The 26,061-nt window shown below is 43.5% G+C and overlaps 1 protein-coding gene across 7 annotated transcripts in view; it reads left to right on the top strand.

Annotated features, from left to right (window-relative positions):
* The window catches only part of NRG1 (neuregulin 1), a 486,241-nt gene that overhangs the window by 426,874 nt on the left and 33,306 nt on the right, over positions 1-26,061 (top strand). For all 7 annotated transcript variants that reach the window (XM_087741975.1, XM_087741976.1, XM_087741974.1 and 4 more), the window contains one exon: positions 25,117-25,246. In XM_087741975.1, the coding sequence (XP_087598101.1) occupies positions 25,117-25,246 (130 nt within the window). The remainder of the gene's footprint in view (positions 1-25,116; positions 25,247-26,061) is intronic.

Below are 26,061 nucleotides of genomic sequence, written 5' to 3'. Positions count from 1 at the left end.
ATAGGACCTTCTATGCAGGACAGGAGGTGTGGCAGTTCTGCTAACATAGTAGAGGGTTTGCCAAGATTAGTTTTCTCCCAGGACCTTCCAGAAAAATCTCACAAAGCTGCAGCCCCTGTGAAAGAACAACATGTTTGTACCAAGGCACTTGTCAGCTCCCAGCGGCGAGGAAGGGAAGGGTTCCCATGTTTCAGATATCCAGGCAGGGTAAGACTGCAGCAATGGGATGGGGAGGACAGGGAGAGAGGAAAAGAAGAATTGGGAGAAGATAGGGAGATAGGCAAAGAGGAGGCTGGCCCAAAAAAAAAGGTAGAGTTCAACCAATTGTTCAGATGCATCTTTTTTCTAATGAATGGGCTTGTACAAAGAAAGCATGTCTGCTTAACAGAAGAACTCCCAGTCACCCAAGACTTGTGTTGAATTCTGTATTTCTGGGGCAGAAAAAAGTCCTTAGAGAGCAGTATAACTGCCTTCTGTCTGTCCATCCATTCTACCTGCCTGCTTCCCCTCTTTCCTACTGATATTGTTCTTGTCCAACCCAAACCAGCATGTTTCTTTCCTGTGGGACAGCCTTTTCCCCAGAGTTACAAGCAGCGATGTGGCAGCAGACCTAGGCAACCTCAAACCTTCCCTCTGTGCATCAAGGGCCTGTTTCTGGGATGCGCTCAGCACCCATGATGCAACCTCATCCCCCAGTTAAACCTGTTAGCAGAGACCTTAATCAAAGGAGCCGGCAAGAGAGGTACTAATCAGTTTTGAAAACTTCACTGTGGGCAGTGTTCAGTGTTACCTCTGACAGACAACAGTCTCCATAGAAAGCAACAGTGGGAGATGGACTACATATGAAAATCAGGTCCTGGTAGTAGAAGCGGACTGCTTTTAAGTCTTTGGAAAAGTCTGCTGCACTTTATTAAGTTATTCTTTATTGCTGCAAGATTTGGTTTCCTCTGAATGCCAAAGCTGAGCTAATTTTCTCCTGTTTTGTTCAACTTCTCTGCTTCCAAAATGCAAAGCAATCTCTTGTTAAACCTAGAGAGAGGATGATATCAATACTGGAAATTTTTCTATTCTGAAATGAGGCATACAGCTGGAAATAGATTAGAAAATCAATGTTGGAGATGTGGGAGGGAGGAAATAGAGGGTCTCTTCTTCACTTAGCCTCATATGGGCTCAACAACATGAGTCTGGTTACCGGAAAATTGTCACTTCAGTAAGAAAGTTCACTAAAGCATCTGCAATAGTTTCCTGTCTAGTGGCCGCTCTTGGACCAGATGTGCCAATGAGAAAATGACAAAGAGACAAGAAATAAAAAGCGAGAGATATACCTATTTATAACTCAGAGCAGCTGTAAGGCTCAAAGGACCCCTGAGATAGCTGGAATGAGGAACAAGAATTAAGAGCTCCCCATTTCCTCCTTCCCCTCTACCCTGAAAAATTTACTGTGGAGTGTATTATGTCTTTCACGGATAACTGGCTGACTTTTATCTTTGGTTTTCTCCTGTTTTCCTCCTTGAAACCTTTGGATCAAAGGCATTGCTTATTTCCGTGTTGAAAGTTAAACTTTGGCTACAAGTAGGTCAGTCAAAGTTTTGTTGTCTCTTGGGTGACCATATCTGTGCAGATCTGTTAGAGCAGAGCTCGTGGAACAGAGTTATTTCTCATGATTCATATTAAACAGAACTGGCAAATAATACATGATATGGGGCAGGAGCAGGGGGAGAAGAAGAGAGCCTTGTGGGGACAGTGAGAAAGGTAGGCCCCTGGATGCAGGAAGACAAACTATAGGAGACAGACCTGTTCCTAACAGTCCTTTGTGATGGTTTCCTTCCCATGTTGTTAGATTGTTTGAGCTGACACAGGACATAAGTGTGACTAGCCCAACTGTCCGTTTCCCAAAGGCAAAGCCAGAACCAAGCTACTCACCCACAGTTGTGGCCTTTGCTCAGGACAACCAATCGTTTTCCCTGCCTCTGCTACAGACCCTCTGTCTATCCTCTGGCACATCACCTCTTATCTTTTATCTGTCCAGTCACTTTGGGTGGGTCTTCACTTGAGTTACAGATATTTCTGAAATAGATACAGCTTATTTCACCACTGCCTCAGCACAGCTATAGTTCAGTAATTTTTTTTTATTTTAAATCCAAATGAAGAGCTCTTCTGCCTACACCACTGTGCTCAAAGACCCAAGTAGATGTTAGGAAACATACGAATTGGAATGGGAAAACTATAGGGAAAATGTTGCAATGCCTTCGTACGAATTGGTGATGTACTTTTGTCTGGAGTGCTGCCTGCTGCTTCATTTCACAGAGGAATAGCAGAGTAGAAAGGGATCCAGCAAAGAGTTAAAGGAATAGCAGAGAGCTTGGAAAAACCCTCAGAGTTCTTCCTGTGTGAGGAGACTGGAGCTGAAAGATTAGGTGGACATAATGGGGAGGCTGGGTGATTTTAAAAATGGCCTTGAGAGGGTAGACAGGAGATTGTGCTCTCTTTGTCCACTGGTACAAAAGCAAGAATGTGCTCAATCCCACTGCCTGATGGACTAAAAAGCTGAGCAAAGGCAATCTTGCTTTATACTACATGAAGTCAAAGTGTGGAGCTTGTTGCTACAGGAAATCATTAGGCTGAAACAAGAACAATGTTTTGGTGGATCAGATTTCTGTGCATGAGATTGTCAGGAAAGCACTGGAACTGCTCAGTGGAAACCGTCAGAGGCCCTGATTTTTCTTCTTGGAACTATTTGTGTGGTAATGGTACAAGTGGCAGTATCTGGCCAACCTCATATCCTGCACCAAAACAGGAATGTGGGCCAAGGCGATGGGTAGGTGAAGAGGGAGATTGCCCTGGCTCAGTCCAGGAAACAATGCAGATGAGAGTGGTCAGCAGAAGGAAACGCTTTAGCTAAGGAGCGGATGAAGTCTCTGGCTAATCTATCTGGTTATCAGAAACCGAGCTTGCTGGGGTCCTTCAGGCCACTCGACAGCATCACGAGGCAAAAATGGCAGCTTTCCAATGGCAGCTGGCCAGCTGCTTCCAGACAGAGAGGAATGCACCACAATAGCGCAGACCTCTTTCACCTTCAGTCCCATAACACACGGGTAGGAGGACCTTCTGGCTCCAGTTGGTATGGGGTTTGTCAGCCCCCCACAGAGCAGAGGGTCTTCTGAACTTGTAGGGCAACCCACTGAACAAGAGAGGGATACTGCAGAGGTGAGTAACAACAGCAGATGTAGCACCAGTCCTCCATACAGGCCTTTTTCCTGGGTCCATCTTTTGCTGACAAGTGATGCTCGAGCCTCACAGGTTTGCCTTCCTCCGTTTCCAGCCCCCCGCCTTGCAACTGAATAACCAAGGTAAGGGGGCAGGAACAACGCAGCTAGGGGTGAGCAGCGGGACTCCAGCTGACACACAGGCTGAGCTGATAACTCACTCCAGGTTGTGGGAGCTGTATCACTGCAGATGAACATCCCTTGGCTTCCAGAGAGCAGACCGGAGTTTGCTTTCAATTACTCCACTCTGCTCTCACCATGCAGGTCTTCTCTGCAGGAAACACAATTCTCTCTAGAAGATTACATCCTGGCCCCATATAAAAACCATGATAAAAATGAATGGGTTTGCTCCCATCAACAGGTTCTGTGTGGATCTAGGCTAGGAACAGATGTAGCTAGACTTCTGCTCTCAAAAAGAAAAAAAAAGAAACAGGCAGCATGTTAAAGCTTGAAACCTGACTCTTTACAGGTGGATTTGAATTAAAAATACTCACTGTTTCTCTGGATACTAATAAGTGTTGATGACAGAAAAATGAGGCATTCTTGCCCAGTTGTTTCAGGCATCTAGGTTTGAATAGAATAGTATTAGGTTTTCACATCATTCCTTTTTTACTCTACTGGACAGAGACTATCTGTAGCCCATATGAAACAGACCATTTTGGATGCTGTAACAAGAGATTGCTTTTCTTTTAATATCATGCTCTTGTTGCTTGTGGTTTTCAAACTATCTGTCAGATCAGAGGAGAAAACTTCCTGTATGTTTTGTTAACACAGAGAATGTATGATCTCAAAAAGTAAAGCAGGGAGACTGTGAAGGACAAATTAAACATGTCACGGGAAGTCTTCTAACTAATCAGGTCCAGTTTTCTGAAGTAAGCAAAATCAATTGTATTTTTTACTTTTCCCAACACTAATAAAAAACAGAGTAAATATCACAATGAAATCAGTAACATTTTAGTTCTTGTTAAGACACACACTCCCAGAGCAATCCCAACGTACATTTGTGATTTATGGTCTGCCTTCCCCATAGCCTTGAAATCCATTGGCCCTTTCCGGGATTTTTTCCTTTAATAATATATCTGTACTCTTGTAAAAAAAGCCAGTGATTGCAAAGAGACTTGCATACGCTGAAGGAAATAGTTTCTGCCTCCGGCAGCCAGAGGAACTAGGAGGACATTCAAACCACCCTGGTGCCAGTCCTTGACACTCCATATCAGCAGCAGAGTTCACACCTAAAGGAAAGAAAGCTTCTGCTTTCTTTATCCACCCTGACTCTCACCCTAGGTTTTCAACTTCCCCAGGTTTTTGCTGTTCAGAGGCTTGTAAAAATAAAACAATCAGTGAATAAGACCGCTCACAGACACTACTTTGCTTCATTGTTTCGGGATTGATACCAGAGACCAGCTGTTTGACCCATTCACGCTTTGGTTGTGATTGGGTTCCCTGTTAGTTGATGTGATGCTGCCCGTGCTGAGATCTTCCTCTTGCTTGGCAACTAGAGAGTGATGTCCAGCTGTCCATGAGCTGATGGTTACCTGCAGCTGAACCGGGTTTTCTGGGATCTCAGGAACAAAAGACATTTGAGCTAACAAGGTTTTGGACTGTAGTCATTTTTGCCTGTATTTCTGCATGGCTGGGGTGCTCAGAGAAGGCTGGAGCACTGGGCACTAGGCTCCTGCCCAGCTGATGTTAACCAGCTTGCTCTCTTTCAGTTGTTTTGCACATCGCATTTGGGACAGACTGAAGCCCTTGAAATAAGATGGTTTGTTCTCTTAGAAGCCCTTTATAGGAGGCCTGAAAAGTTACTTTCCTGGTTTAGAGGTGAAAGGGCAGAAGAGTGTGTGTTTATTCAACCTTAACTCCCAGCACTCTAATGAAGAAGCCAGTTGGTTTCAGCACTTCTTGTAGCTGGTGGAGACATACTTGGAATGTGATTTACAGGGGCTGTGGAAAGCACACCAGAGTGCCACTAGTCCTTCCCTGTATATGGCCCTATCTGCCTGAGCCATCTGTTGCTGCTCTGCCTGTTGACTCACCTTCCAAGAAGCAATATCAGGCACAGGCGCATAGGTGTTTCTGTGGCAGCATCCTTGCACAAAGGTCTACCATCTTGCATGCAGGAACTGGCTGTCCTTTCCCTCTTGCTCCTGATGAGGGGCCTTAGCTATTCATGCAAAGGTGCCCATGGCCAGAGAGGGTATCATCTCCCACCTGAGTCTTCTGAGATATTTGTCAGTCAGGTTGAGAGGTCTGGCAAGGCTGGAGAAACAGGTCAGTAAGAGGAGGAGGAGGAGGAGGGGGAGGCGGAGGGGAAGGAGGAGGAGGTGGAAGGCTCCAGAGCTATGTCATAAGTCTGATTCCCTCCCAATAGGGCCTGGGACCAGCAGTGCATGTTCTTTGTGTGTGAAGGAATAAGGTTTTGCTCTATTTGAATTTCCCTTCCACCACAGCCTCGTCCACATTTGTTCAGCACTTTAAGGGCACCTCCACAGAGGCATACACAAATAAGAGGGCAGGTGGAAGAAAGATGCAGTTTCATCTGCTTCTGCTGCTTCCCAAGAGGAATGAGGTTTTCTCTTCCCAGCCACTTTTTCATCTGGCTTTAGCAGCATCACATCTGTTGCATATGACAGGAAAATTTCCTCCTTCCCTTCAGACTCCAGTACCTTCAAAGACAGCATGCAGCCCAGCATTTTCTGCAGTAGAAGAGATCAAGCCCAGATTAGATCTAATCTGAAATAGGTGCACGCAGTTACAAGGAGGGCTTTTTCTGGGCCTGTTAACATGTTGGAAGGAGAAACCCTGATAGCAATCACAGCATAAGCCTCTGGATCCTCATGGGAACCTTAGAAAAGCTCCTTTTTCCAATGTTTCAGAGAGTCTGGATGTGCTGTAGCTATAAAGTGTCCCTTGTCTCTTTTACCCCCGTGTACCTTTAGTGTCACCGCAGTGAGCTGAAGCTGCATGGGAATCAGAAGAGAAAGAAAATAGAAGAGCTGTTAAGATGCTTCTCACTGCAACTTCTACTGCAGTTTGATTTTCATAAAGGGCTGATCAGGGCAGTCTCAGCTAGTCCAAATGCTCAGTTGTCCAAATTCATTGATCAGCTCAGATATCCAAAACCAGTGCTTGACGTCAAGGGCCTGCAAGCCTTTGGCAATGTGCCATCAGATTTCCCCATCTCATAGATGTCTGATCTTTCACTGATAACTGCCACCTACTCCTACTACCATGAGAGATCTCTGTTGTTCATGAACATTGGAAAAAAATGTAGCAGATGATTAATTAAACAGAAGTAATAAGCACCTGCCAGTCCCTTTGGTTTCAGTGAAAGCTGCTCATACTCAGCACCTATGAAAAATGTACTGTATGAGATCATGGTTTAATTGAAGAAATATTTAAGTACAGCCAGAGTCAAGGGCAATGCCGAATTCTGGAAGATTCACATCAGCTATGAAATCTTGCCAAACTATTTTTTTTGTGGTAGTGTTCTGATTCTAAGGAATGATGGGATTGATCCAGACTCATGAGCAGGGAATTGGGAATTGCATGTGATGTGTGATTCCACATGGTTAAATGTCCACCTGGAAGCGCGATCTTTCATTTTAATAAAAGTTTTGCAGGCATTATATTTAGTAGGCAGGAGACCAAGCATTTTAGTTTAAGTGCTCCAAGGGACAAAAACAACAGTCGTATGCAAAGGATCTAAAGATCTGTAAGTCCTGGGATCCATACACATTTTTGTCTTTCCCACACATCTTTTCCTTTTCAGGGTTTGCTGACCCTTCAGAACAGAAGTGCTTAGAGCACTGCAGTCTGTTTTACATATTGGTTGTAAGATTAATGGCGGAACATGCTCCTTAGGAAGTAAAAAAACAGAATTGTGGACATGCTGTAAATGGCCAGAGATATATCTTGTACTTATTCTTTCTTTGTTACATGAATAAGCATCTTTTGTATAATTCTGTCAGCAAATAATTTCTTGAAGTATTTCGTTTACTTTGGACTCTCTTCCTCCTGCAACAGAGCATTGCCAGAAAGCATGCCACCAACTCCAAAATTTCACTTGATTCTTTTGACTTGACTCTTTAAAATCCCACCTTCTCTGAGGTCACTATAAAATGATCATGGCTGACCATCATGATCTGCATCCATGCTTGTTTGCTTTAAGTATTACTTTTACTCTATGTTGGAAAGAACTTTGCCAGAGAAAAGATATGATCTCCTCAAAAAATATATGTATCATAAAGGGGGGGACTGAAGCAGTATTACTAGGCTGCAATGTGTAGGCTGCAATGTGTGAAAGCACAGGCTGACCCAACACATCATTTGATCAGGCAGTTAAACCAGCTCCACAGGTGGCTGGAGCATTGCTGGAGCAGAGCATAAAATGCAGCACTGAGCTGGGTGGGTTTTTGCAGGAGGGACAGGAAGGATTGGCACATCCAGAAAGTTTCTGCCCTCGGTGAGCAGGGCTGGCATTAGTGCACAGTCGGATGATTCTCCTGCAGGTCTGCTGACCATAGCTTGGCACTGAATACAGCAGGACCAGGTGACCTGAGCTCTTCCAGAGCTGCTCACCAAAGTGTGACTCCAGGCAGGGCTTTTCAAGGCCTGTGCGATTGAGACCCAGGCCCACCATCTCCCAGTGGACATGCCTTGTACCCCTTGGGAATGGTATACGTGCATGTTGCATCAAGGTAGTGCTTTAAGCAGGCTGTCTGGGCTAGGTTTTGCATAAAGTTGAAGCCCAAAGGTTAATTAACTTTATTATTTAACAGACTAAGAAAGCGGGATTCTTTCTTCAGCTTCCGTATCTCATTGGCTGGAATTGACTCAGATAATTGCCTCACTTTTCTTGCCCTGTATCACTTGGTAATTACCTCTCATAATGTGCCTGTCACTTATTCCTAATTCACTCTCTACTAAAAATCCAGAAAGGCCTAGGTAACAGCTACAGAAAAGAAACCCACAGAAAAGCTGAATCTCCAATTTCAAATGCAAAGCAGTAAGCTCTATATAATAAATAGGCTGCTGAAGTCCTAGCAAAATGGACCACTTCAAAAACACTTTAAGAGGCCTCTTTTGTCAGAGCAAGTAGCGGAGCTGAGGCTTTTCTTTGTGACCCTTTATTTAACACCAAGGGCATGTTCTGTATCAAGATATAACCAGACCTGTCTCCAGAGAGCACTCAGTCTAGGAGAGGAGCCAGGCACACCAGAATATGCAGGGGATGCAATTACTGATGGGTCTGGTTACTGTGTTGAGCCTGCTCCTGCGCAAGAACCCTCCCTGCCTCTCTTACTCGACCGGATTACACACTTCTCCTGCCCTCCGGAGAAACTCATACCTGGAGGTAAAGAAAGAGGACAGCTCTGTTCAAGCTGGTTGCAAGAAAGCTGCATCTTTGCCAGCCCAGCATGTCCCCTGCTGCTGCATGCCTCACTAGCCCGCAGCAGAGCGGAGCAGCATTTGTCAAGGTCTGGTGCTTCTGTAGCCCCAAAATATCCCTGCTGTCCTAACATCTTGCAGGGACAACGCTGTAAGGGCACGTAAGTGGGGTAGGGAGAAGAAACTGAAATGGCTTCAACTGGTGAAGCAGGAGGGCTGTGAGGAGGACTAGAGGGAAGGAATGTGATGAGAAACAAAGACTCAGACAGACAGACTGGACTGCTGGTCTGGCACAGCCTAAAATAAACTGTCAGGGGGAGGGTGAAAGGATCTGAAAACAGAAAGGGGTAAACATTGTGCTTGGTAGGTCCACTGCTACAACAGTGAGAGCCAGGCTTGGACTTCAGCTCTGCACAAAGTCAGGAGAAGTATCATTTTAGGCAGCCATAATCCTTTTTCAGCCTCTGGAAACACAGTGTAGTTGGCAAATTTCAGGCTATAGTAAGGTCAAAGATGAAACCCCTGAAACTTGTTTTTTCCCATTTTATCTCCAAGTGATAACCTCTTCCATTTATTTTTCCAATGGGACACACTCCACCAGATCACACAGAATATGTGTGAAAGATGGGAGGTAATGAATGGCATCCTGTTCTCACTCATTTGTAAAATGTGTCTGCTATTGACTTTGGGCCAAACACTGATCTCAGTTACAAGAAGACAGACCCAGGGTAATTCTACTAGCAGTTCATACTGTTGCATTTAAACTCAAATTTTAGAGACAGACTGATAATTTTTTGGGTACTTCCATTTCTGGACTCCCTAATTCAAGGCAGCTTCAAGGCAGGATGACTCCAGCTTGTCTGAAAAGCCGGCCAGCTCAAGAGGTCTAGAGCTGGTCCAAACAAAACCAGCAGTATGCTATAGCAAAATGCTTCTATCTTTTATTTTAGAGGAACCGCTTTGTGGCTATCCCAACTACTGAGCACTAAATGAGTAAAAAAGAAAGGATTTTTGGTAGAATTTCTTGAAAAATCAGTATTATTACTTTTCAGATGTAGGTAATTTTCTGCTACCTTAGTGGATGTCCATGGCACAGACAGCACATACTGCACCAGTCTGATAGACATGCACAGGATATATACCAGACAAGAACTGTATGTGTTGACAATATACCTAAAAGATTTTTATAATTATTCAGTTCAAAGCTTTATTTTTTCTTTTTTACCAGTTTTCATGTAGTGTATTTCATCACAATTCAGAGCAAACCATAAATGAAATTAAGACAGTGACTGTTTCTTTGCAGGGAAAACTGACTTCCTACTCTTTTCCAGGGAAGCACAGAAATATATGCTAAATGGTGACCCACCTCTTTTTCCAATTCGTTTACTTTCAAACACTTCTAAAAATATTACACATTGTTCTTAACTGCTATCTACTGACTTCTTGAAGTTTTTCTCTAGTTTTGATGAATAGTTAGGAAATAAAACTTAGGAAGTGAAAAATGTTCCTCATGCTCTTGGAAGCACAAAATTGTTTAATGTGTTCATTGGGCTACTTGAACTTTTTTCTAGCTTTGCAAAATGCATGAAAGATTTTTTTATTTTATTTTTTTCTAGTGTCATCTGTTAATGGATATCTCTTTGATATCCACTTTTTTTTTGATAAGCATGAGTAACGAAGGGAAGATCCTTTTCAACAGCCAATTTCTGAAAGACCACACAAAACTAACAGACCAAAACAAGAAAAAAAGACTTACTGCTAGAAGTTAAGCAAATGTATTTCATATTATACTTAGTTTGATTTTATTATCCGTGAAGTCATTTTTCCATTAGTCAACTCTTTAATCAGAGCTATCTTCCACTGCTTTAGACTTTTATCTTTCCCCATATATGAGTGGTTTAAGCTAGTCTTTGTTTTCATCCCTAGCTAAAAAGGAAAATTTTTATCTAGATGCTCAAATTCACTCATTTTCATGCGGGCAGTGTCTCAAACTTTTTAATTCAAATAGATGCTCTTAGCCTTAGAAGCATTAAAGAAAACTGTGCTCAAAGGACCACTCTTCATTGGTGCATGTAAATAAAAGCAGATAAATCATGCAAAAATGTCAGACAGGAGACGGACCCTCTCTCTCTCTCTCTCTCTCTGGGATCAGTTTCTCATTTCAGTCAAGTCATAAGTGACTCTGGCAGATAAATCCTCCTGGCCTGTTTGCCCTTTTGTCTCAAAGCAGGCTCCTTGCACAGTAAAATGCAATTTCATCTCACTCACTAAGTTTCATAAAGGCCATGGAAATTAATGGCACCCAGAGGTCATCTCTGCAGTACTGGGAGAGTAAAAGATTGCACGGACACTGTAACATAGCTCATCGCTGGCGTACTACCAACACAAGACTTTCATTGCTGCCATGATATTGCTGCTGCTGGTAACAAAATACGTGGCTTTGGTGGAATGAAGCAAGCCATGTTGAGTAAATGGAGGAAGACAACAGTGTCTGCACAGCACTATCTATCATTTAGGGTTTGTGTCCTGCTGACCAAGGTTAAATAAGGCAGACGGCTGACATAGGTCTCTGATTCAACAGGAAAGTTGAAAAAGACATGAAGTCAGCTTTGCATGACTGTAAGAGAATACCCAAAGAAAGAAAAACATCATTCTGTTTTGCCCTGAGATACTCAAACATTGTCTTGTCTTCATTGACCTTGAAGTATTTTCCAGTGAGGAAATGCATCCTGTGAAAGGCAGGATGGGTTTAGGCTAGAATTACTGTTCTTACTTTATATTCACCCAGGTCTTTGTGCCAGGAACCTTACTGAGTTTCTGGAGGTGCAAATTGGTAAGGGAGGCTGCAGGAGGGGGCTGACGGCAGAAAGTGCAGAGGCACCACTCCCCCCGAGCAGCCCCCACAGCTTTTGGGTGCAGCCTCACGCCAACGGGGTCAGCTGTGGCAGCACAGAGATGCGACGCTGCCTGGACACAGCCACGAGGCCACCACGCGCGCCAGGCTGGCATCTGAGTCCTTTCCCCCATGCACTCCTCAGCCCTGGAGAAAATCAGCCAGTGGCTACTTTTGTCCTGTGAAAAAGCTCAACCTTGTCAACAATATTCCTAAGAGTCAAAAAAATTGGTCGTTACTAAAACCCTCATCACCTCCCAGGCTGGTAATTTGCTCCTTGCAGTTCACTCTGGGTACAGCAGCCAAGGATCCTTTGAAAGCAACATTTAGAGGCAGTTTTGCAGTGGATTGCATTGTTTCTCAGGCTATGGTAAAATGCTGTTGCAGTGCTACCAGCACACAAAGTAGGCAGAATCCCTGCAGCATTCAGTTTCTTTCTTTAAGCTACATTTTAGGTTTCACTTGAAAGGAAAGCCTAACTTTTTGCATTGCAATACAAGATAGGCTCAAAGGCTAAAAAGCAACAAAACAATAAAAACACTGAGTGAATGATTTTTTTATATCTGCTATTCTCCTTCTAAACTAATCTCAGGATTTTGAAGGCTTGACTCAGGGTTTTTAAATGTCTCAGACTATCGATCGTCTTGTTTTAGCTAAAACTACAAGATAATATTTTTAAATAGATAAATGCTAAGCCTACATCTTCCATAACTTCAGGAGAGCTCCACCGCTGCCACTGTCAAATGTTCGCCTAAAACATTGGCCCTGAGCACTTGGTAGCTTCCCCTTTCGCCAGTTTGTGCCAAATCGCTGTCCTGTCCTGGAGGCCTTCAGGAATTTCTCTTTGTTCTTAACCCTAGAACAAGCATGGAAAAGATTGATACATCTGCCCAGTAATTGTGGCCTGTGAATCACATTCTGTTTTTTGGTGGAAACCACACCTATCTTCACTGGGCTTGGGTGTACAGTTCTCTTCCAGCCTTTGGGTTGTCTTTGGGACTTTCTTAAATTATTGGCTGAAACCCAGGAAATAATGCTATCAGACAAGCAAAATGACGATGGCAATCCCCAGGGTCTCTCCTGTGGGGTGGTGGATGGCAGTTTACTCAGTCACCTGCAGGAGGCAGTAACACATTTGACTCTCAAGGTTCTCATTAGCACAGATTTTTTGCTTGAAGGTACACCCCATGGAACCATAAAAGAGGTGCAGCAGTTGAGAAACCATAACGATCCAGTTTGTAGACTGCAAGAAGATGGAAAAGCAAACCCTCTAAAAGGTTTACCAATGAAAATGTGCTTTCATTTTGATACAAAGGGACTCAAAAGTGTTAGGAGGAAATGGAGTGTTCGGAAGGTCATTTGTATGGTACCACATGCACTAAGTTTTCTGCAATGAACCCAAAAGATTAGGCCCCGTCTACAGGAGAAAGGTGACCCTTTCACCCCATGTAGTGCTTTAAAATGAAGAGGTTGAAAAGATGTAGGCTCTGTGGATGCCCAGCTTGACTCTCTGTGTCTGGAGGGCTCCTTGTGCATGACACGACTAAAGCATAGCTTTCTGCTCTTACCCACACACTTAGGACCTCCACCCCACCAGGCTTTTCCAGTGTCACCAGTGCTTTCCTTCTGCATCCTTCCAGTGGTTTCTCATCTCATTGCACGCCAGACCCCTTACAGCTTATCCCCTCTTCTCTCCCACTCACCCTATAGGTGCAGGTTCAGTTCCCACTTCCAGGCAGCAATTGGGCGCTGCTTTCCATAAAACACTTGTTCAAATAGCCACTTCAAATGTTGCCCCCTGCTTGGAGGGGGTCTCTGTAAACCACGCATCTTCATTTTACTTGGAATATTCTCTTTTGTGGAAGAACCTACAAAAAATCTGAAGAGTTTCTTGATGTTTTCTTGTATCCCCATCTCTGTGTACCTGTTTCTTGCCCTTTACATGCCCTGTGAACTCTGCATTTCTGGCTGGTGTTCTCCTTCATCTTGGTTCACAACAGCATCCCAGCTCTGTTTACAGTGACAGAAATAATAAATACTAGCAAAGAGCATGTTCTAAGCTGAAGAGCAGGGACCAAGGATAGCACTGCCTTAGCAAAAATGGTTTACCTTAGAAAGGCAGCTGCCATGTGTAAACAGGGCTTTTTTTTTTTTTTTTTGGTCACAAGTTTTCCCTCATGTGACTGTGCATGCACTGTTACCACATCTCCTCCCTTCACTGGACAAAAATCTTGGCTTTCTGTTGCAAGTACAATGTTCATCTGGACTGTATGTTCTCCTTCACTCTCAGACTGCCTCTTGCAAAGAGACACACTCTGCTCAGGCTGTTAAACCCTTTTCTCATTTCTACAGATCCATCCCTTTTGCAAGTCTGTGTCTGCACAAATACATGAGTATGACAGTTACTCCATTAACACAGCAATTGCTTGGAATCTGTTAGCATTTCATTATAAATCTGATTTTTGACAGATTTATAACCAGACTGTAGAAATTAACTGCTGGAGGAAATGTGCCATTTAGTCTCAACATGAACACATTTTATTTTTCTACATGGTTGTATTTTTTCTTACCAGACTTTTTTTAGAGGCTAGAAAAATAACGTTATGCTTGTTTTAATGTACTTCTTTTAAAGTGAAAAAAACCTCCAACCTTTTCATAAACATTTAAAAACTGTCTGGCACAGTGACACATGTTTATTGCATAGTCCTCTCTGATGTTTCTTGAAAACAGGTACTGATTAAATGACAGTTACTGTATCAGCACATTAAAATACAACTTCACTGAAGAAATAGCAGCTGAATAAAATAAGGTTAGCAGGTAAATAAAATAAAGTGCCAGAACAAACAGTGCCATTGATAGATGGAAGGTAGTCCTTCCTATTGCAACAAGTATACTATTGTTCATTTTTACAAAATGGAGTTGATAGCAGATATTAATTAAGGACAGCATCTCATTCCCGTTGCAGTAACCTGAAGCTTTGCCACGGAGCTTTGCCGGTGAGCCCAAGGTGAAGTACTGCATACCTTTTAATGTGGATGGTGGCAGAAGCTGCAGAGTGAGGACAGAGGAGGGAGAGAAGGCTGGCAGAACTAGCCCTGGGTGTAAGCACTTGCTCCTCTGCACTCATGGCTGCCATCCGCAGCAGTTCACGGAGCTCCAAGGCAGGGGCAGCAGTAGTCACAGGAAGGTTTCACTGGAGACACACTGAGCTGGTGCCCGCTAATGCGCCTGCTCCTGACATGTCGCACCATCCTTTGAAGCCTGTTGGAGTCAGTCCCAGCAGGACGACAGCCCAAAGTTTGAAAAAAACCTTTCAGGCTAGGCAACCTGAAATCTTTCAGTTTTGCCCCACTAGTCATGTTTTATGGGCCATTCTTGTTTGCCTTTTTACCGACACAAATATGATTTCCGTGAGTACCATTTCATACACACTTATTTTCAAACAGCACTATAAACAGTGACAGTTTCATACCTTCAGGCTGGAAATTAAGCAGGGAAATGAGAAAAGGCTCCCTTTTACTGCAGAAAGCACTTTCTTTGATAGGAATTTCAAGTGCTTTGACAGTTTGCTATAAAAGGACCCTGCTTACAGAGCCCGAACGATCTTGCTACAAGCAAAGCACCTAATAATGTCTCTCTCTGCCACTCTCCTCTGGAGAGAGAAATTCCAAGCAGGGAAGTGGTAAGTCTGTGTTTTTCAGAAAAGGCAGGTCCTGTGGCTGTGCTCATGTATAGCAGCGTGGAAATTTCCCTGTGGACTCACCCGCAGAAGATTGTTCTCCTTGGTCTCAGTGAGCAACTCCAAAACAGGGCAGGAGGCTGGATCGTCTAGTAGAGCCTGCTTAAGAGACCCAGAAGCTCTGTCTAACCATTTCTTGTACCTTTTTCCAAGGGGAACAGTCCATTTCAAATGTAAGGAATAAGTTTTAATAGTGAGAGAGTAAGTCTTTCTTCTTTTCTACTGGTTGTATCTCAAAACTTGTTTTGACTTGTAAGTCACCTTTAAAAAAACCTAAAAATCCGAGGCCTTGGAAATCTCTGCTAGAATACAAATATCAAAGTAAACTGACAAATCCATTTGAGCTCCAGTGCATTAGGAAGGAAGCTGTCTTTCATAAGTATTCTTTTTCTTTACTTATCTCATCTCCCATATCTGCCAGTCTTATTGGGGATCCGTCCTTGTAATGCTTTCTTATCGTAGATATCAAGGAGATCCTTGGCAACCTGTGAGCAACCCTTTGTGTTTTCTGAGAAAAGTTGCCTTTGCCATATTTTTGACTCAGAAATGGACGTATATTTCTGTACTAGTCTGTGTTTCAAAGGGTGTCCTAAGAGCTACCATTACATGGGAAGAGCCAATCTCTGCTACTCTGCTTTTCCTCACCACCCAGGGACCTCAGTCTCCTTAAAGAGACTGAGCTGTAATTGCCTCAGGGCCAGCACATCCCTTTTCATGCCTCAAGTTTCCAATGGCTTGTTCTCATGGCCACTCCCATGAAGCAGAAGGCCACTGGGAAAGAAACAGATAGTCCTCTGTGCTTTGGGGATGGGGAGGGGACAAGCCCTTAATGACTTTGAAGATGTGATTCAAAATCAATGAAGCTTGTTTCCTTGTGGAATTAGTAAACTAGTAAATGTTTTTTCACTGCAGAGTATGCAATAGAGACAGATTAATGCATGGCCAGGAATCCTGGACTGGACATTTAGAGAATTATTCAAGGGAAGCTTGCAGACACAGCTTCCTCTTGCAAACTTATTTAACGTGGGATATTTCAGTGGGCAAGCTTTGCTTTCAACAAGGCTAAAAAGGCACCATGCTGAAATCCATTCTACTTCAGAAAAACTTTTTAAAGACACCAAAGAAAAACATGTAATTGAATGTGACTATAAATTAAGCAGGTACTTGAGTGCTATCTTGAATTTGTGTGGGCTTATTCACTCAGTTTTAAGTATGTTCTTGCTGAAATGCTTTCCTGAAGTAGGGTTCCTGATAAGGATTATCATGTTGACTTTATATGAAACATCATTTGTAATAGAAAGCTTGGATGCTTCCTTTCATAAGCTGCTGAATAGTCTTTACTATCCTTGCATCTCTGTGAACAGATAGCACTAAAGAAGTGAAGAGATTTTGCACTTATCTGCAGAAATATAATTGGATACTTGAAATTAATAAGAAAAATCCTTCAGAGGAAAGAGGAGTAAGAACAGATTTTGACTGACCATGTTATAACGGGATGGAAGTATTTCAATACTCAATGTGATAAGGAAATAGTTATGTCAGTATCACTATGCACCCATCAAGGCAAACTTGATGGTACCAGGTGGCACCTGTAAAACAATCTTCTGCCACAATAGCTTTTGGGAGCAGTAAGACAGCCCTGCTACCTGAGCTGAGACTAACTGCAGCTAATAAGAGTTAGATTTTTTATTATTATTTATTTTAGTAATTGAATGTGGGTTACAGCACTGGGGAACTACATGATCAGCCCTCACAGAAAGCATCAGACTTGGACTGGAGAAGGGAAAAAAATCCAGATTTTGCATCCCGAGGCAGGGAGAGCACTGTAAGCACAGCTGTACTTGCTGCCTCAGGGAACTTACTGCCATGCCAAACCTGCAGTTGGATTTGGGCAGCTAGCAGGCCCCCAGGATACTGTAAGGATTTCTCTCTGGACAGTTCCTTGAAGGACAGCGATCTGTCTTCATAATCTTTGTGTGTTTGTCCTTTTGGTTCTGTCAAGGTTTTTTTTTTCCCCTTTTTTTAAATTAAAAGTCTTTTTGAGTTAAAATCACTGAGTACGGTTGTTTGCTATATGCAGAAATGATGCTGTTTGCATTAGGGTGCTCCCCACGCTGCCTTGCAGAATCAGAGCATTTGAGACTTGAGAAAAGAGCCCAAGTTCTCCACTTTACTAGCTTAAGTCCGATCCTCCTGCCAGGAGGGAGGTTTCCAGCTAGGTCCCATCATTCACCTCTCCAGGCTATAATGCAACTGCGGATGGTGCAATAGGCCCTTTCTCATTGATTAGGCAAAGTCATGACACCAATGGGAAAACCTGACCTGCCCAGTGGTTTGGTGCCATCAGTTCTCCTGGAGGCGGTATCTACACCCTGGCATGCAGAAGAAGATGGCTTTTCACCTGTCCAACAGCTTATTTCTCTTGTTTATGCATTGGCTTCCCTGGCTGTGCACTGGAGGAGGAACTGGACTCCCTGGGCAGCTCTTGTGTCATGAAGCTTCACCTCCTCTTTTAAGTCTCCTTTACAGTTTGAAGGGCCTGCTCTGCATCTGCACTGATGGTCCTTTCCCAGCAGCATGAAGAGACCTTTCAGAGCTCTGTGGAGGAGCTGTGAGATACACAGGAGTAAGGTCCCCTGTGACAGAGCGCATCTTACCAAGTGTATTATGGGTTGTTTCGCATGGGTTCTGCCCGTTACAAATTTCTAGCCCAGTGAGTTATTTACCTTACCTTGCTGCACCACAAGCGTGTAAAACAGCAGGGTGCTGCCTCTGAAGCAAGGTGGGCCAGGAATCCTTGCCTACAGTTTATTTGGCCACCCAGGCTTTTCCATATGGTGGGATGTTCTCCAGTGCAGCAAAAGACTCCACATTGGATAAAGTTCACTTTATCACGGCAGTTGCATTCAACTCCTTATCTGCTGTCTGCTTTAATCTAAGGCTTGTAAGTTTTCAGACCCTCCCACCCATTCCTGGCATTTTCAAGGTTAATTGAGAGTCCCTCAATAGTAAAGGCACTTCTCTATCTTGCTGTCAGTTTAACATTCCTGGGCTTAGACCTGTTTTTCCCACACTGGTTCCGTCTATGCATATTTCCTCTGCACCCCCTTTCTTTTCTTTTTTTGCCGCCCCTCCCCACCACACACACAATTTTCCTGTTGGGACCTTCTGGCCTGTCGCTGCCTTGTGTTTTGCCATTCACGTCTTCTCTCACCGGGTGGGGAATGTTTTCTAAAGGCACTAAAGACCTTTTGCAGACGCTTATCACATTACCCTAAAGTGAAAGCTGACATCTCTCGTGGCAAAGGGAAAGTATGCCTTTTCTCAAAGCCCAGTTTCAACCAGGTCTCTCCATGTACCCTTGCACTCTTCCACAACCCATGTTACCCCTCTTTTTTTTTTTTTTTTACCCCTCTGGAAACTGTAGTGTTTGCAAGCAGTAATTGCATTTCCTCACTAACAGCCCGTGAGCTGTGTGTGTCTCTGCCCATCTTTTCTCCCATCTCAAAGTTAAATGAAGCAAACAAAAATTGTTCCTGGTCATGCCATCTTTAGCATGTGTCACCTCTCGACCCTCACTGGTGAGCCAGATGCTGTGCAGGTCTCACAGTCGCGCGCCTGCCAACTGGGTCAGTCTGTTGGCCTATCAGGGAGGAAGCGATCGGGTGGTGCAGCGAGCTGAAGCGTCTGTCTTTTGTTTTTGTTTTTCTTTTTTTTTTTCCTTTCCCTTGCTTTGCTAAGGTTGGATTTGTGAGGGGAAACCGCCACTGAGTCCATGTTGTAGGGGGAAGATGGACACGCTGCCTTGGTTCAGCAAGAGTTTATGTGCTCTCAGTCTTTCCTGAAGTTTCTATCTTGCAGACCCAGCAATTTCCTGTTTCCTTCTTGCTGGTCCTGATCTCCATAGAGATAGTGCCAAAGTGAGAAAGCATTGTCTTAGGGCCAGAGAGTAATTCCACTAACTTGTAAGCACTTAATTCCAGCTGCTGGCAAAACAGCAGGCTCCTTAAATGATCTCCTATGAAGGTCCCAGGAATCTGTTACTCTGCATGTTATTTGTGAAGACAGAGGCTGAAAAAAATTTATAACTAGATTGAACAGCCAGTTTAGTGTACTACATCACCAAAGCAACGTGGAAAATTCTGAGCAGCCCCATGAAATAGACCATAAATGCCTCCTATAGACAGTTGGGATTTTTTTTTTCTGTGAGGTTTACTTGTTGGTATTGGTAGTTTTTTTAAACCTTTGGTGTGTTCAGAGCTACATGGATGCAGTTTCAGCTCTGGAACAATTAAGTATGAAGGACATGAAACATGTCCTTCTACAGACCTAGTAAGATGGAAATTCATGTCTGTTCAGAAAGGGGCTAGTTTTTGATTGCTCTCAGGTTTTGGCTTCTGTTCTCCTTCAATGTACCCATATAGCTTTTGCTGCCCACAGTTATGCTGGAACCAGCAGTTTTCCTCATTCAGTGCAGTACAGAAATGCCAAGGTTTTCTGCAGTCTCAAGTACTTCGCAAGTTGGGCTCATCAGGGAAGTCAGAGTGAGTTGAAGAGGCTCAGTACTCACTGGGAAGAAAATGTAGATCGTTTATCTGAGACAGAGGGATTAAGTGCTACAGCCAAGGTTACATGGGAAATCAATCTACCCTGCAGATCAGGGCTGGCCATCTTTAAACTGCCCATGAGTAAGTCAAGGGGGAATTGGATTGTGCTTTTAAAGAAATGAATGAGCTTCAAGTGAGGGAATGTGAGTTAGTAAAGCTGACTTTCTTCTGGAGGCACACACTTCATCACCCCAAAGCTCGCTTGTGTGCACTCTCTCTCCCCCTGTCCCTCCCTCACTCTACGCAGGTCCCGTCCTCTTCCATTGGCACGAGGTGCAGGTAGGCTTTGCTCAAGCCTTAGTCTCAGAAAACAGTGATAAGCAGAAGTATTTGTTCTGTTCCTCCCCAGTAATAGTACTGTTTTTGTTCACAAAAGGAGACTGGAAAGGTCTCCACCTGCAGTCCAATAAGGAGACATTTTTACATCCTCCAAGTGGCCTTCCAGTGAGAATGGCAAACCTTCCTTTGTGCTGCAGCTGCCACTTGACTTTGTCTCCATTGAGTCATAAGCATCTCACTAGTCACCTCACATGACTTTGAGCGTGTCCTCTGATTTTACACTAGCTGTGCAGAAACTCAATTCAAACAGGCATGGAGACTATTCTGTTTAGGTTGCAAAGCCCTTCCCTCTCAGTCTGCACTCAGAGATCCCTTAGGGCTCTTCTCAGCAGACTGCCTCACCCGTGCAGGACCTGGGAGTCCTGCTGCTATAGCCACTGAACTTCAGAGGGTTTTTTGGAAAGCAGGAGAAAGAAAGAGAATGCATTTTTCTGTTTCAGGACAAAAAAGGGTCAGAGATTCCCCAGGTAAGCTCAGAATTACATGAAGTTGCATCTGCTTGATATGAAATGATCCTTAAGATAGTCTTACAGCAGTAATTCACATTTTAGAGAGCAGTTTTTGAAAGATGCAATAGCTCCTATATTTCTTCTTGTTAATGGCTTTAGGGAGTTCCTGTAGATGGGAGCAGATCTCATTGTTTTTCAGTGCCATGTGAATATTTGCATTAGTGGGGACTTTGTTCATACTGCCTACAGTTGCTTTTTTAAGTGTGGTGTTTCTGCATTCAGGGAAGGAAAAAAAGAGGTAGAGTATGCAGTGTTTTCAGATGTTATCTCATGCATGATATTTTCAAATTTCATTACAGCATGTAATTTAGTCCTTTCAGTAAGCTGGGGGTTTGGTATAGCACTCCAGAACAAACCAGCTTTTCTAGCTTGTGCTTGTATAGCTGAAGAAAACATTACAGAAAAGAAAGGAGGTATGAATTTTGACTAGGTGAATAAAGAATGACACACAGATATGTGGTCTACAGCTGTGCTTTACCTCACCACTGCCGGTCATTCCCACCCTACATCCTCCAAGCCCATGTCTGCTAGAGATGTATGGAAAGGCAGTGTGTTGGGGCTAGTTATGGGCTGTATGAAATGGGCTCTGATGAACACCTGCTCCCAAACACCACATTTCTTCCGTTACATGGCTTTAACTGAAACACAAAACCATAGTTAGTGTTTCTTGTATTTAATTTGCAAAATAGACTTACAGTGCATGCACTGAGTACTGGCCATATGCCATAAAAACTATGCATCCTTTGCAAAGAAAAATTAATATCAGAATTAACTCACTGGAGACTTTTTTCTTCCCCTCACCCCATGGACTTACAAACCTCAGGCAGATTGGGACTACAGTGCCAGTGGATCAGTAATGCAGAAAAAATTCTCGTGCTTTTATACAACAGTTTTGAACATGCAATGCCAAAAACGTGGGTAGAGGCACTCCTCACAAATATGTGTAAAGCCCTTGTATCATGAGATTTCTCTGAGAGCTGCAGATTATTCCCATCTCTAGTAATCAGTTCAGAGCAATTGCTGCTATCCAAAGCTCACTTATATCAGCTGGGAAAAAAATGTTACTTTGAAACTCCACAGTGCTCTGCCTTTGATTGAGCTACTGCTTAAAGAAAGAGCAGTAATCAATATCATGAAAATAATTACAGGTAGCTACAAGCCCACTTGCTACTATATCTACCTTCATAATTCAATTTAAAACATTCCATTAGCCAGCAGGGTAGCAAAATGTTTTTTTTGTCAGAAACGCTGCAGACAGCATTGCTTTTTTTTCCCCTTCCAAATTAATGCATTAGCTTTCTGAGCTCGAGGACATCCTCACAGTGCTTGTCGCACGTGCAGGTTGAAGTCTTTTAATGAGGTAAAAGGACACAATGGTGGATAGGTTATCAGCAGGGATAAGCTGAGTTTAGCTGTTAAGACTCACAAAGGCTTCAAAATGTGCATTACTGTGTAGACAGGATTCACTCACCCACGTTTGTCACATTTTAGGTCTTGATATGCCATAGCCTGTCACGTCAGGCATCTCTTTTGGGCTAACAATCCAGGCTTCTTTCAAGCAAGTGGAGAAGGAAGGGTTCTTCCATGAGGCAAATCTCCCCATCCTAAGATTCATGTCAAGGATGGTGGTCAACCCACTGACATCAAGCGTAGACGACCCTTCACCGCTGAGCTGATGGCAATCTGTTGGCCAGCCTTTTGTCAACATTGGATGCAAAGTCCTGTTTGAACCAGCGCTAGCTGAAAGAGTGTCAGACTACTCTTAAAACATGACCCCTTTTCCTGCCTCTAGACAAGGCATAAATTTATCCTGGTCTGAGAGGTTATAAATCATGCTTTGAGGGGCCGGGAGAAAGGAATGTGTTATTACGAGGAATTAGTACTCCATGTTTGCATTTCATTAGCACTTAGAGGCCCCAGTCAAGATCAGGATCTGGGGAGATGTGACACAATGGGTGGGTGCAACAGCGAGAAGCAAGAGGGAGCTTGAGTTTTGGAAAAGGTCATAGGAAGGCTTTTCCTGGTCCATCAAAGGAGGGTACCCCATTCAAGCAAGGCATCATGGAAGAATGAGAAAGCAGCTGGAATGCTGGTGATTAATGCCAAAGCAAGGAAGGGGTATGAGAGACATTAGCTGTACAGGCAGATAGGATTTTGATGGAGTAAAAGGAGGGACTTTAATATCCCAGTCACTATCTCATCTCATTGAAACAAGATAGCTAAAAGCACTCTGAACATGGTGCCAGCCAAGGTGACCCATTCTCCCAAGTGCTGAATGCTAAAAATGCAGTTTTACTTGGAAGATGATCGGAAACACATGAAAATCAAATGTGACAGGGACTACTTCATCCTTATTCTCAGAAAGAAGTACTCGAAATGTATAAGTGGTATTTGTTGATAGCCTGTCTGCTAAAAGCATGTTTTCTTTGGGTTTAATGTGTGCAGCAAATGGTAGAACGTCACGCATTGCCTACTGTAAACATGCCCCTTGGGTGCCTTCATGTTAGTAAAGGCTTTGAATATCAGACAACTTTTGTGTGGGTGCTTGCAGCTTTCTAGTCAACTCCAGTGGAATCAGTCAGTAGATAAAAGCATTGTTCCACCTCAGGGTAGAAGCTATCTTTCAGAAACAAAAATATTGGAATTTGTTCAGCACTGTAACAAAATTTCTCACTTCTGTATGTATGGAGATGGCTAAAGAAAAAACATGCAGGAATCTTCCCCAGTTTTTACAGATGACAGATAATCACTTCAGTTAGTTTTAGCCATTTAAAAATTAGGGCATATTCTCAAGAGCTTAAGCTTGCTCTGCAGTCAGTGTAGGGAGACAGACACCACCAGAGGAGCTGCTTATCCCACCCGTTGTGGGGATAAGTTGAGGTGCTTTCTGTGAGCAGTGGAGAGCGCCTTACAACTAAACGATTCAGTTTTAGGCAGATAAAATCAAGTGAAATGAATAAGCTGAATAACTTGCCAGAGGTCGCATAGCCCACCAGTGGCATGGTTCCTGAGCTGGGTACTGTCTGGCGTCCAGGCTTCAAGCATGCCTACTGTGTTTTGACAGAACGTAGAGCAAAACTTATCCAAACTAGGGGACAACCAGAGATTGTAGTTTGGGTCTGCAGCTGTAGCCTAACAGGTACATGCCCGACTTAGGTTTAACTCAGCTTACGGAGGTGGTTTTGCAGGCACAGAGCAGCATGAGGAGCTGAGGACGTAATATGGCCACCCCATCATCCCTGTTGCTGTTAGCTAGTTTAGGGCAACCTCAGGTAGATTCACGTTACACTAGTGTTACAGCAATGACTGCAGTGGGGACTTTTTGAACACTGTCTCTCCTACAGTACTGTTTCCTTTGGTCAGGGCACTATCATTTCCTTGACAGACACTGCATAGGCAAATCCTAAGGCTGGAATGTCTCATCCTACCCTGGCAGCCTCTTCAAGGGTTGCTAACTAAACCCTGCTTCTGCTTTCTCCAGGTATACCCTAAACGCAGGAGGGAGGAAGCTAAGAAACACTGCAGGCGCAGTGGTACTTCCATTTAATAGCAATTTAGACACCTAATGGTGCCTAGCAGCATCGATGGCCCAAAACTGTTAGTACTTCATGCAGATGAGCCCATCTGCAGGAGATGCAAGGTTGGCCTCCAGATCAAAGACTCCTGTGGACACATTGGTGGCAATCGTATATGCACAGGAAGGGGTAATGGCTCCAACCCCCCTGTCCTCTCCCTCCCTACAGATTCTAACCAGAGCTACAGCTCTTGTTTATGAGCCACAGCTGTCATTTATGAGCAGGAGAAGAGGCATTCAGCATTTAGCCCGTCACCCTCTCCCCAGGGAATAAGGTAGTGGCTGGACCAAGGGGTTCAGTCCTGAGGGACTCAATCAGCACGGGGTCTCTAGTTAAGCTCCACTGTAAAACACCTACTTCAAGGCAATGCCAGGAGGAAACCTCATCCAGGGCATCATTTTATTGGACACTATATCCGCAGTTTGTAATGACTCTCACAACCCAAAATCACTTGAATGCAATTAATCCAATATAACTAACTGAACATAAATTAAACATTTTTAATGAAATACACGAGTTGCAGAAATTTAAAGTTGCTTGATGGACAGAGCTAGTGAAATCATCTCTTCCGCCCAGGCTGGGTGTGGGGTAATGTATCTCTGAGGTATGCATTTAAACTCTACTCCCTGTGTCGATCAACAAAATACAGGGTCACGTAATTAGTGCTTGTGGTAGCAGCAGATAAAGAGCTCAGAGGACTTGCCAGATCTTCCCTGGCCTTAATTCTTCCCTCACATACCAGTCAGGAAGAAAAACCAAGCCATTCTGATCTGTATTTTCACTCTTGTCTTTTCCAGCCACTTCCACATCTACAACTGGGACAAGTCATCTCACAAAATGTGACATAAAGCAGAAAGCCTTCTGTGTAAATGGGGGAGAGTGTTACATGGTTAAAGACCTCCCAAACCCCCCAAGATACCTGTGCAGGTAAGAAATCCTATTTGCTTACTTTGGTGAAGCCACCACATTCCAGAAATGCTTTTTCTTTAAAGGAGCACCTGAACAATTTCTTCTTCTGTACTTGCGGCATTAGATATTTCTTTATTTTTAAGTATATGGATGTGAAAATAACCTACCAAGAAAGACCTCTGTGTTCTATATATAAGGCATAACAGAGGTTAACCAGGAAATCTTCCCACGTGATACTGGCACAGCAAGCCCCATTGATGTTTACATGGTATGAAGTAACACAATTTGAGCCTTATGTTAGAAATAATGAAACAGATACTGTGAACTAAATACACTGCAAGTAGCAAAAAAAGTTGTGTGGATAACTGCATTGGAAAAGTACCCTTTATACAGGACAAACTGGTTATTTTTATTGTCTGCTGTAGTAACGGAACACTTTCTGATGAGACCAGATTCACAACTGGAGTTTTTGCTGTTGTGTTTAATTGCATAAAAAGCAATGAACGTTATTGTAATTGGTGGAGGTTACTATTTCATGTCAGGATCTTGATTCAGGGAGTCATAAGTATGAGTTTAGTTTTAAGAGTGTGCTTGTGCACCTTTCTCAAGTCCTGGCCTGTGCTGTATCAGGCTGTTGCAATAGTCCATTATGTTGGAGAACATCCGTGAAGAGCTACAGCACTGGAGTTCATCTCCTGCCTGGTAGTGTACCATGTGGCATTTACCTCTGGAGCTGAACTAGTCATTGTGAGTTACTGCTTCTCTCAGCCTTGAGAGGGAACTCAGCATTTAAACCTTGAGAAACGTCCTTGCTAGGTCTAACAGGACTGAGT

The sequence above is a fragment of the Nipponia nippon genome, unplaced genomic scaffold (assembly GCF_047370975.1).
Source record: "Nipponia nippon isolate SJK-2023a ecotype South Korea unplaced genomic scaffold, ASM4737097v1 scaffold_8, whole genome shotgun sequence".
Taxonomy (NCBI): Eukaryota; Metazoa; Chordata; class Aves; order Pelecaniformes; family Threskiornithidae; genus Nipponia; species Nipponia nippon.
The sequence above is the reverse complement of the archived record's forward strand: the minus strand, read 5'-3'. Positions and strand labels throughout refer to the sequence as shown.